We start from the raw sequence: 17,999 nt of genomic DNA, 5'->3' as shown, positions 1-17,999 counted from the left end.
TAACTTTTTTCCAACTATTTAGTTGGGCTAATAAAAAATATCACATCTACCCAAAGAACCTTGCCTGCCTTAATATCTTTAATGTATGTATCCTCACCACTTCCTTGTGAGGTAGGAAGTGCAATTATTCCTCCATTCTACATATGGGAAACAGAGACACAAAAATAATATTAGTTCACATTTGAAATGTGTGGCATAGCAGAATAGAGTTTAAACAGAGAGTTAAGTCAGTCTCAAATAGTGCAGTAGTCACTAGGACATCACACCTCCACAATTGAGGCATGTTCCTGTTGCTTTTTAACTTCCTCAGTAGTCCTTTCTGATGTTCAGGCACTCGGTGGGAAAGCAATATTATCTGTATATTTCTGAACCTGTTTGTTTGTTTAGTTTTAAATATGGAGAAATATTATTAAGAAAGCATTTATGTTGGGAGTGTGTTGCTGCATGGTGAATATTGGCTCAAATCTACTACTTTCAGCTTAGATCATTTGAAGAAGTGTGCTTTTGGTTTTCTTTTTAACTTGTGAATGCATATATATCCATATGTGTATACGTCTCCAGCACAGCAGGTTTATATTATGGATATAGAGGCATTGGTAGCAACTTTGTAGTTCATGTAATTCTTTTTCCTTTCTGCGGTTCACTTTGTGTGTGGAGGGGGGGTGGGCTTTTGTTAGTCATGAAAGCAAATATTCATCACAACTGCAGTTATGCCTCTTAATCCTTAAGTTATAGGGTAAAGTGAATCAGCTTTAGTTCAAGTTACTTAAAATTTCCTTTTGATCTTTTTTTCACATCTCTCTCTCATTTACCAATAGTTTTAATAGTTCAGACTTTCAGGAGATGTGGAACTAAACAAAATGTTTGTATGCACACTTTCATATGTACTGAGAATTTAAAGGTATAGAATTTGCTTCGTAACACACTATTTGCTGAGTGCAGACTTCTTTATTAAAATAAAAACATTGTTTGTGGCCCTTGTGCAGAATTAAATCTGAATAAAATGTAAACCACTCTTGTCTTCCTGCATCTGCAGATGGTTCGAAGTAGTAATTCAGTTTTCACTATTTCCTTATTAGTATCAGTGAGAGAGTGACTCTGAAATGCAAGGAACAAAACAACCCCCAAACAAAAAGATCTCCCCTGTTCCATTCATTAACTGGGGGTTTCTGCTACAGAATTCAGTAATGTTTCTGATACTTGACCAGTGCCTCCCAAGCTTCTTGGGAGACAGAAGTGTGTGTGTGGGAGGGGAGAAATTAATGCTGAATTTACATTGTAGTATTTGCTTTTTTTTAATTAGTAGTCATCAGGTTCAGTGGGCAGGGGAAGGTAGATTTTCTGAAGCAGGTAGAGAGTCCTCAATCTCCTACAGTAGAGTGCCACAAGATTTAGGCCCAGTTTGCTGCAATTTGGGTAGGTCCCTAAACATGTACTGGGACCTGTCCAAAATGCGGCAGCAGATGGGTGATTTTTGCAGGTCAGTCATGGCTCTGGCCACCACTTTTGCAGTCTTCTTGGTGCCATGCCCCCCCCCCCCCCCCGCCATTGATTGGCCAAGGGGCTGCGGCAGACCCATCCCTTCCCAGTATTTGGCTGAGAGGGCTGCCTTTCATGTGGCCCCTGCTCCTTTTTGCTGGTGGTTGGAGAGGTTGGGCCACAGTAGCCCGCTGGGGAGCCAGCATTTTATTTTTGATAAGCTGTTGATTTTCTGGCAAGTTCACACAAAATCTTGGAAACCACTGTTTTTTTGCAGTGTTTGTGGAAACAGCTGTTTTTCATGGTTTGAGTTAGGTCCCTATACATTGTGTTATATTTGTAGCAGTTTTCAGACAAAAGGAACAAATAACCAAGTAATTAGCATTCTTCCTTGTTATGATTTTAGTTTCATAGAAGGCCAAGAGGAGAAAAATAATCTTCAAATTGTTGCTCATTAAAAATGCACATGATACAGATCAGGCATAAAATTTTATTTGCAAACCTTTTAACAAATTTGTGGTAAGGCTAAGGAAAAATTAGCTTGTAAGATTGTTGGAATGTATCTCTCAATTCATGAGACATTCATAAGCTTTTTAACATAAATTGATATATGTGACTAAAAACATTTTTATACCTCACTAATTATATATGTGTATCAAATTTTGGGGTGATGTATCAAGAACTTAATTTTACATTCTTATTGTGTTAGATTAAGAATTGATGAAATATAGAAGTTAAAATATTTAAGTAAACTAAACTTTCATTTTTTAAAAACAGTGGCTTTTCCCTAAACATTTCAGCAGGTTTTTTGTTTAAGTTTTTTGTGCATGACTACAAGATGGTGTACTTTTAAACTCTAGAGAGCAAGATCACTCCTACATTCTTGGCAAAATAAAATGTAGTGCAGTGGCAAGGTGCAGGTTTCACTGGAATTGTCTTGGCATGCATGCCAGGGGATGAAGGGATCTAGAATTTTGTGAGAATTGGGCTTGAATCAGTAGGCTTTCATCACTTAGTTCCTGGTAGTTGTCAGAGGTGATTTTGAAAGGGGCCATGGTTCTTTAGAAAGGTAAATATATGAGGCTACAAAATATTTCTTGTTTGGCAGTCTAGAACAACCAAAATTCTAGTTGGCGCACACAACATTTTAATGTTGCCTGTTGGACAGTCTGATCTTTAAAATGGTGTGTATATTGATTTACTTGCATATGACACCTGAGGCCGAAAAGTAAAATTGTTCTGCCTTTATTTCCCTTCAGAAGGCACTAAATAGAAAACAGATTGCTCTGCTGCTTTGATAAATTTCTTCTTCTGTTTAATCATTCAGTTGCACGTTCTTGTAGATGAGAAGAATGCCCACAGCTAATTATGTGTTCTAACTTTAAGCACAGTGTGGGGAACAACTCCTGTTGAGTGGTGCTCCCAAGAAACTGAAGCAGAAAAAACATTCTGTTTCCAGTCACTGCTCAGGTGGACTAGTTAAGTCAGTTTACCCACAGCAGTGCAGGTTAGCAACTTGGCCTTGACAACGGATAGGATACCCAGTACAAAAAATTACCAGGTACACAAAATACCTCGATATCAGGTTTTGTTCAGGAGGGATCCTGGTTTTCTCAGTTTAAAATTCCCAAATTCTCTGATTAACACCCCCAAAATCCGTGTTTTTCGTGATTAAAGTGAAACACGACTGTATATGTAGGTATCAGTTGAACGCAGTGCTGGAGGGAGCGTTGTGTCACCATGGTGGGACACGGAAGCAGCAGTGCAGGGTTGTGCCCCCCACTGCTGCCGGGCGGAACTCAGCCAGCCTACCAAGGGAAACCTGTGTTTCCCCCCTTTAAAGGAGAAAAGGGAGAATCCACATTTTTTTCTATTAAAGGAGAAAATCTGCATTGGTATCTGTTTTCTGCAGTGAACAGAAAACTTGGATTTCTGCTGTTCCTGATTGTGAAAATGGTCCATCTGTTTTCATTTATCTAAGCATGGCACTCGGTTCTCCTACACTGGTACTGATTTTGAAAACTCTTCATTGGGTGTCGTGATAGACAGCAAAATGAACATGAGCCACCAGTGAGATGCTGGAGCTGGCAGAGCTAATCAAACATTGTCATGCATCTACTGAGGCATTTTGAGTAAGACTAAGGATGTCATCCTCCCTCTCTACTCAGCCTTGATGAGACCGCAGCTGGAGTTCTGCATCCAGTTTTGGGCACTGCACTTCAGGAAGGATATAGAGAAGCTCAAGAGAGTTGAAAGGAGGGCCACATGCATGATTAGAGGCCTAGGGACCAGGTCATATGAGGAGAGGCTGAAAGACTTGGGACTGTTCAGCCTGGAGAAGAGAAGACAATTTTTAAGCAAGCTTTCGGGTTCAAAAACCCTTCGTCAGGCTAAGGAAGTTTCAGCAGTTGATGTGTGCTCTTTCTGGATGGAATGAAAAGTAAAAAAGCCAGACGCTGGGCTGGTATGCATACAAGACAGGCAATCATTGAAAATGTAGATTGAGGAGTCATTGGGTGAGAGACGGGCTGGGTACAGGGGAGAGAAGGGGGATGAATAGTGGAGAAGTACCTGGGAAGTCAGCTATCAGGCAGGTTATAATGTGTCATAAATCCAATGTCTATATTTAATCCATTTTTAGTATGCAGGAGGTTGATGGAGTTCATAGGCTCATCTCTGGGAAGTGTTTTGTAAGTTTCCTGTGAGGATCAGGACTGAGAAATTGGAGAGAGAGTGGTTTTCTTGTGAGAAATGTGCCCTTTTCTCTTCCCGCCCCCCCCCCCCCCCTTGTCTCTTACCCATTGATTTCTCAATCTACATTTTCACTGACTACCTGTCTTGTATGCATACCAGCCCAGCCTCTGGCTTTTTTACTTTTCATTCCATCCAGGAAGAGCACACATCAACTGCTGCAACTTCCTTAGCCTGACAAAGGGTTTTTGAACCCGAAAGCTTGCTTAAAAATTGTTCTCCAACTATTTAAGTTGGTCTAAAAAAAGATATCAGATTCACCCAAAGAATGCCTATGTCCTTAGACCAACACAGTTACAACCTACACCCCTGTAACATAAATTATAGCTCTTTTTTTTTAGCTAGAGACTAACAAACACAAATAACAAAATTATTTGTTTTGTTCTTTTCCCCCCTTCCCCTTTCTTTCAAACAGGCTGGGCGACAGACATGTATTTCTGTGTTTCTGTACATCTCTGGACTTGCAGAATGTTTAGTGGTAGTAGAAATCTGTCTTCATAAAAATAAGTAAATGCCATAATGAAAAAATCAGCCTACACACAAAAATGTCAGTTATGCTCAGTTCTGATCTTACAAAACTGTAACAAACGTTATTGTTAACTGTATTTTCTTTTTGGATAACCAAGCTAGGAAACCCAGTATCCTTAGGTAGGTTATGTTTTAAAAGTTCATCCTTGTACTAATGGATCAGTGTAATCAAAGTCTGAAATTGACTTTTTTTTTTTTTAATGTCAAAAGATCTCCAACTACATACACAACTCATTATGCTTCTTTGACACTGTTATAGAAAATAAGAGTTCAACACATACCCTTGGTACAACAGTTTTTGGGCTGTCCGTACGTACTGTGTTGGATGGCTGTAAAATTGGCATGTTGTGGGAAAATCTGAGTGGCTAGTCTTGATGTATAAGGCACAGAAGCTTATGGGTATATGCTGCTTTTTTCTCTTAGGGCATTTTTGGATGTACTTTGAAATATTAACTTTGGTAGGAGGACTAACACAGTTAACCAGTGATGCTTGGAGAATCTCACCAGTGCTACAGAATTGTTAGAAAAATGGTTACATCCTGTTGGCAGTCATTACAGCAGGGGCAGGCAATTATTTTGGGTGGAGGGCTGCTTACGTAGTTCTGGCAAGCGGTCGAGGGCTGCATGGGTAGCCCTGCCCCTTGACAGAAGCCCCATCCCCTGGTCACCATCTTGGGACCAGTGCCCAATGTCTCGGGACCAGCACCAGTGGGGCACAGGCTGGCAGGGGTCTGTGGAGCCGGGTTAGGCTGCACCAGCAGGGAGAGGGTTGAGCTGGCCTGGCTCCGTAGAGCCCCTGCCGGCTGGGACCCTGTACTCCTGCCGCGCTGCTCTGGGCCCTGCTGGTGCTGGTCCTGGGATACCGGTGTAGGCCCTGCACCCGCTCACTCCCAGTGCCCTCCCCCAGCCCCATGGTACAGGCAGGGGGCAGTGTGCAGCCCCAACCCCCTGCTGAGCATGGGGAAAAGCACCCCGTCCTCCACCCTGTGGCCAACGTTCCCTGCTGCAGCCACTCGCAGCCTGCGCGGGGCTGTCCTGAGCAGGCACAGACAGCCCCATGTGGGCTGTGAGCTGCTGCAGCACAGGGCGCCGGCCGCAGGGCGAGCAAGGGGCCACTTTTCCTATGCTCAGCACCAGCTTGTAACCCACCCCTGCTGCCAGCTCCAGGCTCGCCTGTGAGGGCTATGCTGTGGTGGCAGTAGCTGCTCGGTGCATAAGAAAGTGCCCCGCCCCTGCTGCTTGCTGCACTGGGCAGTGTTTGCCACTGCCACCTCTGTGCTGCCTAGTGTGCAAGCTCTGGTCGGGCAGCAGCAGCAAACGTTGTCTGGCGTGGCAAGTGGGGGGCTGCTTTCCTCTGCGCCAAGCAGCTGCTGCTGCTGTGGCGCAGCTCCAGTGGGTGAGCCCAGAGCTGGTGCAGGGCCCAGGCTGGCAGTGGGGGCAGGTCACAAACTGGTGCTGAATGTGGGAAAAGCAGCCCCTCGCCCACCCTGTGGTTGGCGCCGCACACTGCAGCCACTTACAGTCTGCATGGGGTTGCCTGTGCCTGCTTAGGACAGCCCTGTGTGGGCTGAGAGCAGCTGCAACAGGGAGCACAGGCCATGGGGCAGGGGAGGGGCCACTTTTTCCCAGACTCAGCTTTTCCCTGGGCTGCTTTTCTCTGTCCTCCCTCCCTCTTCCCCCTCCTCCCCCCCTATTGAGTTTCCAGCGCTTATGCATGGTGCAACCACATGTTCGCAGGCCAGAAGCCCCTGCTTGGACTTCCAGCTGGGGGGTGGGGCTGGGTGGGCCCTGCTGTTGCATGAGCCTGCTGGGGCTTCCTCTGGGTCCTACTGCTCCTGGCTCCTGTCATTTTTGACAGGAACCAAGGAGAGATAAACATTAATTTTCTACATTTTTAGGGGCCCTGCAGGCCAGATAGAATGGCCTTATGGGCTGTATTTTGCCTACCCCTGCATTACAGCCATGTGCACAGGTGAAGTCAAAACAGGGTACTACCACGTTAAACTTTAGGTACTCTTGCAGTAAAAATATATGTAGAGGCCTTGTTAATGCTTATTTAGAAACTTCAGACAAAGCCAAACCTGCACTGTAGGTAGATGCTAACATAAAAGTTAAGTGTCTGACCCGTCTGTCTCTCTCTGCTACTTTTTTGAAGCAAGATGCAGAGAGTAACTTGGGGTCACTCTAGTTCTTATAGCAACTAATTCTGTGGTATTACAAAGAGGGTATATTGCTTCTCTGTATTCATGTTTTATATGCAAAGCACTTTAATAAATTAGATTATTTCCTGATTGACCACACTGAACTTTTGGCTTCTGGGTTTTGGTGTGTGGGGGAGAAATGAGCTTAATTTAGGGAAGGTAATCTCTGTTAGGTCACTTCAAATGGGCGTATGTTGACTTAGGTGGAGATGGGGACTGTAAGTACCCATGAAATGTAATGAGCCTTTATGGATAGGGCTGGGTGCGCCATTGATGACGGATAAATACCCCATGTGGGATAGAAATATGTATGGTAGAAGTTGGTCTTATACCATGCATAAAGATAAATAGGTAATATTGACATATTATAGGTAGATATCCATGTATGTGCTGGGAATCTGTTCAGTAGTGGATTTGCTGGAAGAGTATGTGTGTGTGGATTCTGGCTGAGGTGGTTATCTCTTAAAAAGAGGAGGTAGTGTTTGTAGGGTAGTAGGATGAGGCTCCTGCTGGAAACAGGCATGTCGATATGGGGCCATGGGTAATATGAACTACGTAGGAGTTGTTGTAGTCAGCAACTGGTGTGTCATCCTCCTGATTTCCTGTAGGTAGAGAAAGAAATGCCAGCTGAGACTTGTGTAGTAGTTAGTGTTGGATCTGCTTGGCATGTGTGGTGACACGAATATAGGTGGCTTCACCAGGTATTTATGAAGTAGGTGTAAGGGGAAGGAGGGTTTTATTTTAAAAGGCTGTTCCAGTTGAGTCTTAAGCCAGTATAAGCCCTTTTTCTTGTTCTGAGATGGAACAGTAGACCTCCTTTAGTTAGGTGGATAGCAGCAGTGAATCTGCACTTGTTTTACCATTGTGAAGCTTTTCTTTGGCCCTATGCTATGGTGATCAGTCCAGCATTTGGATCTAAGAATTCTGGTATTGAAATGCATGAACAACAGAAACAGTTTTGTAGTGGTTCTAGTGGTCTGGGGTCATGGTTTCTCCTCCATCCCCTTGTTCATTCCCAATATAAAACCTTATAGTTCTTTTCATCTTCATAGTTCCCCCTTTTGTATGGATCACTCAGCACTTCGAGATATGCAAGAGAGGTGTTAAGGGAGAAATGGAGGCAGAGAGGAATTATTTAGAGCAGGGGTAGGCAATGTTTTTGGCCAGAGTGCCAAAATAATCATAAGGTCTACCTTGTAAGGTGCCGGGGTGCTGGCATGCTAGAAAAACAAAGCCAGGGCGGGGAGTAAATGGAAGGATGCATTGCATATTATTATAGTTAATAATAATAATTTTTTTTTTTTTTACTGTAAATACTAGGTTTTCTAAAAATTCAAAACCTGGTGACAATAAATAAAACTTCATACATTACCTTTGTTCTTGTGTATTCTTTTTTTGTTAAGCATGTTGTGATGAGAGAGGAAAAAAAGAAAACAGAGAAAGAGGGGGAAAGAGGAAGGGGAGGGGAGAGAGCAGAGAAGAAAAGAAAGAGAGAGAGAAGAAAAAATGGAAAAAGAGAGAGGGCATGTCCCTTGCCACCAACCTCTCCCACCTTGTACTGGCTGCAGCTCGGGCCCACTGGTCCAAGGCAGTGTCCTGCGGAGGGAAGCAGTGACACCCCAGCAGCCGCCACTAGAGCTGGGGCACCCGGGCCTCCTCGATGGTCCCAGAGCACGGGAACCCTGGACCCAGGGCTGGGAGGGAGGGCCTGGCTGGGGCTTAAGCAGATAGATGCCCTGTTTCACCCAGGCAGGGGCAGAACTGGGCCGCCAGGTGCTTGGGGCAGGGTCCTGGCGGCATAAGGAGAACCAGGTGCAGAGAGAGGTGTCACAGGCAGGCTGGTCGGCCGGCATAGCTGGCCCTTTGGAAAAGCTGGGGCTGCGTGGGAAGTGGGGACTTCTCTGAGGCTCTGTGGGCTCAGCCACAGCTGGCAGGTGGGTGGGCAGGGGTGCCCAGGAGCACCCAAGGTGGGACCTGGCATGGCCCGCACAGCTCCACAGGGATGGGTCGCAGCCACCCTGCCCATGAGGAGATGCTGCCTGGCTGGGGCAGGATGCCGGGCTTTGGGAGGCTCCCAGGTTTTGGGCTTGGCCTCCCTGTGTGCTAGGCACAGCATGAGTGGGGCGGAGCCACTATGGTGCAAGGGCCCAGCTGTGGGAGTCCCCCAAGGCCTGGGAACAGCTGCCACAGGTAGTGCTTGGGGCCCAGCCAGCCGGGAGCCTGCAATACAGTGGCCCTGTGCAGTGCCTCCATGGAGGGGAGCTGTGGGTGGGCAAGGTTGGGCCAGCTGCTGTGGCTGTTCCTAGGGGCTGCGGAGCTCTGGTGGCTGGGCCCACCCCTGCACTGGGGGGCAGCTCTGCCTCATTCGCACTGTGCCTGGCATACAGGGTGGCCGAGCCCAGAACCGGCAGCCCCTTGAGCCCAGCATCCTGCCCCAGTCAGGTGGTGTCCCCTCATGGGCAGGATGGCTGTTTCATTCCTGTGGAGTGGTGTGGGGCAGCCCCGCTTCCTGCCCAGCCCCTGCCTTCCCGAGGGGCCGGTTAGACTGGCCTACCTGCAGCACCTCCCCACACCTGCTTCTCCCTGTGCCACCTGGACTCTGCCTCTAGTGGCTGGCCCTGGCACTTGGCACACCCGGTGCTTGGCCCCCACCCAGGTGGGATGGGGTGTCTCTGCCTGAGCCCCAGGCTTGCCCACCTGCTGGGAGCCTCCAATGCAGCAGCCCTGTGCACAGTGTCTGCCCTGGCCCAGGCCCAGCCCACCTGCAGCTCCCCTCCCAGGCTGGGCTGGGCTGGAGGGTGCAGCCTGGGGACGGGATGGGATCAACAGAATGCAAACGGTGTCCCTGCCTGTGTTCTGAGTCCATCCCCCGTGCTTGCCATGGCACTAGGAGGGGCCTCTAGATAGGTTTTTTTCTTGCTGTAGATCAGTGAGGAGTTTGAGAGTGTTCATGTAGGTTTTGCTGTTTTGCCCTAAACTTTAACTTTTTTAACAGAATGCTCTTTTTCTCTAAGGCTCTTCTGGGTGGGGATACTAGAGCGGGGATAGTTTGGGAGCTAGAGATTTTGTGACTTCCATCTGGAAATTCTCCCTGAATAGGCATATCAAAATGTTCCTGAATCCAGCCAATCCATATGTAGTGTCTTCCACTTGTAGCCAGTGCAGTATCCATCTGCCTTGCCTTTTTCTACTTGTGCTAATTTGATCAGTGTCTGTCAAGAGTAACATGAATGTTGGAATGCTGTTCTGACTGGGTGATACGTGATGTATTTCTTTGACTTCCCATCACAATGGGAATCCTTTAACATATGATCTTTAAGAGTAAGGAAAGGGGTTGTTTGTGGATAAATTCCCAGATGGTGGGAGATGACTATTATTTTGACGCCGCTGTTAACTACTGTAATTTAATTTTACTAATATGTATGACTGGGAGATATGAACTCACTCTTTCTCTTTCTCTCTCTCTCTCTCTTTTCCTGTAGGAGGGCTGCTGACCTGTCACTCTGCTGCTGAACAGCATGCAGTCCTTTCGGGAGCAAAGCAGTTACCACGGAAACCAGCAGAGCTACCCACAGGAAGTGCACGGCACATCCCGGCTTGAAGAATTCAGCCCTCGCCAGCAGGCCCAGATGTTCCAGAGCTTTGGAGGAGGTGCTGGCAGTGGACGGCGTGGAGCAGCGGGGACCTCTGCAGCAATGCCTGGTGAGACCTCTGGTCATCAGAGCTACCAAGGTTTCAGGAAAGAAGCAGGAGAATTTTACTACATGGCTTCCAACAAAGATCCTGTGGCAGCAGGAGGACAGCAACCACCTCAGCGCAGGCCATCTGGGCCAGTGCAGAGCTATGGACCACCACAAGGGAGCAGCTTTGGGAGCCAGTATGGAAGCGAGGGGCATGTGGGCCAGTTTCAAACGCAGCACTCAACCCTTGGGGGTGTCTCTCACTATCAGCAGGACTATACTGGACCTTTCTCTCCAGGGAGTACCCAATATCAGCAACAAGCTTCTAGCCAGCAGCAGCAAGTACAGCAACTGAGACAGCAAATCTATCAATCCCATCAGCCCTTACCACAGGCATCTAGCCAACCTGTATCTAGCGCCTCCCATTTGCAGCCAATGCAGCGTCCATCTGCCTTGCCTTCCTCTGCTTCTGGATACCAGTTACGAGTGGGTCAGTTCAGTCAACACTATCAACCCCCTGCTTCTTCCTCCTCCTCTTTTCCTTCCCCCCAGCGTTTTGGCCAGTCGGGACAGAATTATGATGGCAGTTACAGTGTGAATTCTGGTTCACAGTATGAAGGCCACACTGTGGGTTCCAGTGCACAAGCTTATGGAACCCAATCTAATTTTAACTTTCAGTCTCAGCCAATTAAGAGTTTTGAGCAATCTAAGATGCCCCAAGGTGGACAGCAGGGGCAGCAGCAACAGCATCCCTCACAGCATGTAATGCAGTACTCAAATGCCGCTACCAAGCTTTCACTTCAAAGTCAAGTGGGACAGTATAGCCAATCTGAAGTCCCTGTGAGGTCACCGATGCAATTCCATCAGAACTTCAGTCCTATTTCCAACCCGTCTCCAGCTGCCTCTGTAGTTCAGTCTCCAAGCTGCAGCTCCACTCCATCTCCTCTCATGTCAGGTGGAGATAATCTTCAGTGTGGGCAAGGCAACATGTCCATGGGCTCTAGAAATCGAATTTTGCAGATGATGCCTCAGCTCAGCCCAACACCATCCATGATGCCGAGCCCCAGTGCTCAAGCTGGGGGCTTCAAGGGATTTGGGTTGGAAGGGTTGCAGGAGAAGAGGCTTACAGATCCAGGTCTGAGCAGCCTAAGTGCTCTAAGCTCTCAAGTTGCTAATCTTCCCAACACAGTCCAGCACATGTTGCTTTCAGATGCCTTGGCACCTCAGAAAAAAGGTTCCAAAAGATCATCATCTTCTAAAAAGGCTGACAGCTGCACAAACTCAGAAGGCTCCTCCCAGGCAGAAGAGCAGCTCAAGTCTCCTCTGGCAGAATCTCTTGATGGTGGCTGCTCCAGCAGTTCAGAGGATCATGGAGAGAGAGTGAGGCAGCTGAGTGGCCAGAGCACTAGTTCAGACACCACTTACAAAGGGGGCAATGTAGAGAGATCCAACTCCTCACCAGCACAAGGCTCTCAAACTGAGCCACCAAAACTCAGTACTAGCCCTGTAGCTAGGGAAGATGTGTCCTCCCCGGATGGAAAGGAAACCTTGGTAGCAGCAGAGGCTGCCCCAAAAGTGAATGAAAAGGGAGTTGGGGTGATTGTCTCCCGGGAGGCCATGACAGGCAGAGTAGAAAAGTCAGGTGGGCAGGATAAACCCACACAAGATGATGTTTCCACAGCTACCCAAGCAGCTCCTGGGTCCAGTGGATTGAAAGAAACTGGGCAAGTGATGCCACAACCAGAGTCTCAAGGAGGGAGCAAAGGGAGTAAAAGTGGGGATAACAACACTAACCACAATGGAGAGGGTAGCAGCCAGGCTAGTCATACAATCCTGGGGTCAAGTTTTCCTGGTAGAACAGAACCTTCCAAATCTCCTGGCAGTTTAAGATACAGCTATAAGGATAATCTAGGCACTGGCATGCAGAGAAATATTGGTGGCTTTCCTCAGTATCCTTTGAGCCAAGAAAAAGGGGATTTTCCAGGGCATAGTGAGCGAAAGGGGCGGAATGAGAAATTTCCCAGTCTCCTACAGGAAGTTTTGCAGGGGTATCACCATCACCCAGATAGAAGATATGCTAGGAATGCTCAGGAGCATCCAGGGATGGCTGGAAGCTTGGAAGGAGCCATGAGGCCCAACGTTCTAATTAGCCAAGCCAATGAATTAACCAACAGAAGCCTTCTAAACAAAACCATGGGATCGCTCCTGGAAAGCCCCCACTGGGGCCCCTGGGATAGGAAATCAAGTGGCACAGCTCCTGAGATGAAACAGATCAATCTGGCTGACTATCCTATTCCTAGAAAGTTTGAGGTGGAGTCACAGTCTTCTGTCCATGAAGGAGGAGCACTGTCAGAGAGGAGGTCTGTTATCTGTGATATATCTCCACTAAGACAACTGGTTAGGGACCCTGGGCCTCACCCAATTGGGCACATGGGTCCTGAGGCCAGAAGTGGAAGAGGTGAGCGGCTCACTCCTGGTTTAGGCCAGTCAGTCATACTCCCTGGTGGCCTGGTATCCATGGAAACAAAGTTGAAGTCTCATAGTGGGCAAATAAAAGAGGAAGATTTTGAGCAGTCAAAGACCTCAGTCAGTCTCAACAGCAAGAAATCTGGTGATCACTGTCATCCTCCCGGCATCAAACATGAATCTTTCCGAGGCAATGCCAGCCCTGGAGCTGCAGTCTCTGATGTTAGTTCAGACTACATCTCCCAGCAAGAGAGCAGGTCAACACAAATGAGGCGAGCCCCTGGCAGAATTGGAAGCGGCAGGGAAGGTATGAGGGGAAAATCGCCTTCACAGTTTCAGGATCTGGCTGATAAACTGAAAATGTCACCAGGCAGAAGCAGAGGCCCAGGAACAGATCTCCACCACATGAACCCTCACATGACACTGGCTGAGAGGGTCAGCAGGGGTTCTTTACACTCTCCGTTCGCTCAGAACTCTGAAGGTCCATCTTTGGCTTCGGCATATCATGCAAACGCTAGGGCTCATGCTTTTGGTGACCCCAGCCAGAGTTTGAATTCCCAGTATCATTACAAAAGGCAGATATACCAGCAACAGCAAGATGAATACAAAGAGTGGAGCAGCAGCGCTGCTCAGGGTGTGATTGCTGCAGCTCAGCATAGACAAGAAGGGGCAAGGAAGAGCCCAAGGCAACAGCAGTTCCTTGACCGAGTAAGAAGTCCGTTGAAAAATGACAAGGATGGAATGATGTACATCCAGGCCAGCTCTTACCTTGATGCTGGAGGTCAAGAAACTGGGCGCTGTGTCATGGGCAGTGATGGTGCTCAAAACAAGTGCACCGAATTAAAACATGGTAACCAGAAGATGCAGCAACAGGAATCTGGTTGGGATCTGTCCCGGCAGACCTCTCCAGCCAAGAGCAGTGGTCCTCTAGGAGCAGCCAATCAAAAAAGGTTTTGCCCTGATGGTGATGGGCACAGGCGAGAAGAATCTACAGATTTGCCGAAGCCGAGTAATGCCATGATGAGGCTCCCTGGCCAAGAAGATCAGTCTCCTCAAAATCCTTTAATTATGAGGAGAAGGGTCCGTTCTTTCATCTCTCCTATTCCTAGCAAAAGGCAGTCACAGGATGCAAAGAATAGTGGTACAGACGATAAGGGGCGACTGCTTCCTTCATCAAAGGAAGGAACTGACAAAGCATTCAACTCTTATGCCCACTCATCTCAAGGCCAAGATGCTGGGAAGTCACTGTCAAAGGGAGATCCTTCCAAAGATCTTCCTATTCCTGACAACAGGAATTGCCCTGGTGTTTCTCTTACAAATCCGGCTAAGACCAAAATATTGCCTCCACGGAAGGGGCGGGGATTAAAACTGGAAGCTATTGTTCAAAAAATTACATCCCCCAACATCAGGAGAAGTGTTTCCTCCAACAGTGCTGAAACCGGTGCAGATGCTGTCACTCTTGATGACATCCTTTCCCTCAAGAGTGGACCTGAAGGTGGCAGTGTGACAAGTCATGGATCAGAAACTGAGAAGAGAAAAGGAGAGACTGCATCAGATCAAATGGGGACAGTGGGCCAAGAAATGGTGGGTGAAATGTCTCTATCAAGACCAGAAGAGTGGCATGGCAGTGAAGATGATAAGGTCAAAAAGGAGACATCTGAAGTAGCTAGTGTTAGTAAAGAAGGATCAGGGACTACTGTGGGCCCACCATCTTTGCAGAAGTCTGGTATACAAGGAAGATCTGATGCTTCTATAAGTGGAGCTGGAACTCTGACCTTTTCTGACTCAAAAACAGTCTCTCCTTCTAATGTGTTTACTTCTGAATTGAACCCAAAATCTGAAGAAAAAGACGGAGATGTTACAAACATTTCGCCCAAGCCAGATGGCTTCCCTCCAAAGGGATATTTTCCCTCTGGAAAGAAAAAGGGGAGGCCCATTGGTAGCGTGAACAAGCAGAAGAAGCAGCAGCAACAGCAGCAGCAACAGCAACAACAGCAGCCGCTGCAGCCGCCTCCACCACCACAGCCACCATCCCAGTCATCAGAAGGTGCAGGTGGTGGAGAGCCAAAACCTAAGAGACAAAGGAGGGAGAGGAGGAAACCTGCAGCACAGCCAAGAAAAAGGAAAACTAGACGGGCCGCTCCCATTGTGGAGCCTCAAGAACCAGAGATCAAGCTGAAATATGCCACCCAATCTGTAGATAAAACTGACAACAAGAACAAGTCATTTTTCCCTTATATTCACGTGGTAAACAAGTGTGAATTAGGTGCAGTGTGCACAATCATTAATGCTGAAGAAGAGGAGCAGAACAAGTTGGTGAGGGGTCGAAAGGGGCAGAGGTCCTCAACTCCCCCTCCTAGCAACACTGAGAGCAAAGTGCTGCCCACCTCGACTTTCATGCTGCAGGGCCCAGTAGTAACAGAGTCTTCTGTTTTGGGGCATCTGGTTTGCTGCTTGTGTGGCAAGTGGGCCAGCTATCGCAACATGGGTGACCTCTTTGGGCCTTTCTATCCCCAGGATTATGCCGCTACACTGCCCAAAAACCCACCTCCCAAGAGGGCCACAGAAATGCAGAGCAAGGTCAAGGTACGGCACAAAAGTGCTTCTAATGGTTCCAAGACCGATACAGAAGAGGAAGAAGAACAACAACAACAGAAGGAACAAAGAAGCCTGGCTGCCCATCCCCGCTTTAAGAGGCGGCACCGCTCTGAGGACTGTGGTGGGGCCTCTCGGTCACTTTCAAGGGGAGCTTCTTGTAAAAAAGCAACCACTGAGGGTGTCAGTGGCAGTGAAAAGACTCCTTTGGACTCAAAACCCCTGATGCCCACTTCAGAAGGTGGCTCTGAGCTGGAGTTACAAATTCCTGAACTACCTCTTGACAGCAATGAATTTTGGGTCCACGAGGGTTGTATTCTCTGGGCCAATGGGATCTACCTGGTCTGCGGCAGGCTGTATGGGCTGCAGGAAGCTGTGGAAATAGCGAGAGAGATGGTGAGTGCCAGAATTTACTAAGCATTGATGCATGCAGTGTTTTATCTTTTGCAGCCAACTTAAGTCTGTTTTTCAAGCCATCGTTTTATCAATATGAGGGATCTTGAAGAACACCCTTTTGGTGGAGGGTAAAAATTCTAGTCTAGTTAAGTTTGGACTGAGATTTTTTTTAAAGCTATCTAGGAAATGTAGATGCACGTTATCTGTTATGAGGTATTGATTAACTCCATAGCAAATGCCATCATCTTTTAATATGCATATACCATTCTGGCCAAGTTATAAGATCATGAGAATGTTGGGTAAGGTACAGTGGATAAATCCTAAGAAACCGGTTACTCAGGGTCCTCTGGCTATAGGTAATGGCAAATCTTGCAGTAACAAGGGGGAAGAAGCTGACACCTTCAAGCCAGGCTAAAATTGCTGTAGCACACTGCAGTTCCCTTTTTGGCACCATCACAACATCTGCAATATTCTCCCCCCCCTTGCTTTTGCAGAGACCCATAACTCATTGTCTTGCTTTGCTTCTTCAGCTAACCTTTCCATTTCTGCTCCCTGCTCTGGATCAGACCACGTAGGCAGAGTTGGACTTCTTCCTAACTCCTGCTGCTTCAAATTCCTGCCTCCCTCTTTTGAATACTACTATGTTGTCTCTTTACATATCTTCCTTTTGCTGCTGACATATACCATTTCCCTGGCTCCTCCTGATAAACTTTTTCTCTGTGATGATACTTTTGACTTCTGGGGCACTCTAATTCTTTCGTTAGTCTCCCGGTCATCATCTGTGACTTCAGCATCCACATTAATGACCTATCGACCCCCCCAATTGCATGTTTCTTTGCTTTCACATCTTCGTTTGACCTGCAGCCTTGCTTCTACTCTCTCCCACTCATCAAATGTGTGTTTCTTTTACTTCACTGAATGCTACTTGTATGCAGGCCTTCCACTGTGCTGAGGTCCTCCTTTCTGACCATCCCCTCATCTCTTTCAGCATCTCCAAACAGCCTATTGTGTACAATTACCCATTTGTCTTTCTGTCACGTTTAGTTTATCAGCATGAATGCCTTCTTGTCTACTCTTAGCCTTCTCCCTGCCTATTTCCCATTTTTCTAGTGCTGGCTTCTTGATTCTCACCATGATCCACTTTTCTACATCTATAACTCTTTCCTCTTTCTTATTGTGAGGTCCTCTCTACCAACCCCCAGCCTTAACTCATCCCAGCATCTTTCCTCCTTTTGGGATACAGGTCTTGGAAAGAAATCCCTGGACTCAGTTGATTTCCTTCACCACATAATTGCTCTTTCCTTCAGTTTTGTTGTTTTCCCAACTAAACTGCTTTACTACTCATATCGACAATCTTGGATCCTCTGGTCCACAAATCTCATGTCTGCCATCCTAGATGTGTTTTTGTTGTCTTTGGTGTGACTTTCCCCATCTTACAACCCTCTTCTTACCTGTTATAGACCAAAAGACTTCCCTTCTACTTTCTTCCTCAGAACTCTCCAACCAGTCCCATCTTTTGATCTTCCTGTGCCCTGTTCTTGGGTAATCGTGTCCACAGACACATTTGGTCACTATCTCAGTGTTGATAACCTACAAAATTGCCTTTCATCTGCAGACATGTGTCCTTCTGTTTAAATTTTGTTTGGACTCTGACATCTCCTTATGGATGTTAGGAGGATGTCCTTTCGCAGCATCTGATGAAGTGAACTACAGCTCATGAAAGCTTATGGGGGTGTGTGTGTGTAATACTCTCACAAAGCAGCATATATTCTGCTTTGGTTGGTCTATAAGGTGCAAATCTGTTGTGCCTTCTATTTTCTCATGCACTTTAGATGGTCATCTCAAGGTCAACACAGCTTTCTTTGCTCTGCACAGTTTTTGCTCTGTGAAGAACGCGGCTATT

General features: G+C 47.1%; 1 protein-coding gene across 9 annotated transcripts in view; it reads left to right on the top strand.

Moving 5' to 3' along the window:
- Positions 1–17,999, top strand: part of TCF20 (transcription factor 20) — a 174,970-nt gene that overhangs the window by 98,714 nt on the left and 58,257 nt on the right. For all 9 annotated transcript variants that reach the window (XM_059726219.1, XM_059726220.1, XM_059726218.1 and 6 more), the window contains one exon: positions 10,442–16,096. In XM_059726219.1, coding sequence (XP_059582202.1) covers positions 10,478–16,096 — 5,619 coding nt within the window. In that variant the 5' untranslated portion in view covers positions 10,442–10,477. The remainder of the gene's footprint in view (positions 1–10,441; positions 16,097–17,999) is intronic.

The sequence above is a fragment of the Alligator mississippiensis genome, chromosome 4 (genome assembly GCF_030867095.1).
Source record: "Alligator mississippiensis isolate rAllMis1 chromosome 4, rAllMis1, whole genome shotgun sequence".
Taxonomy (NCBI): domain Eukaryota; kingdom Metazoa; phylum Chordata; order Crocodylia; family Alligatoridae; genus Alligator; species Alligator mississippiensis.
Note: the sequence above shows the minus strand (reverse complement) of the source record. Positions and strands in the feature narration are given on the sequence as shown.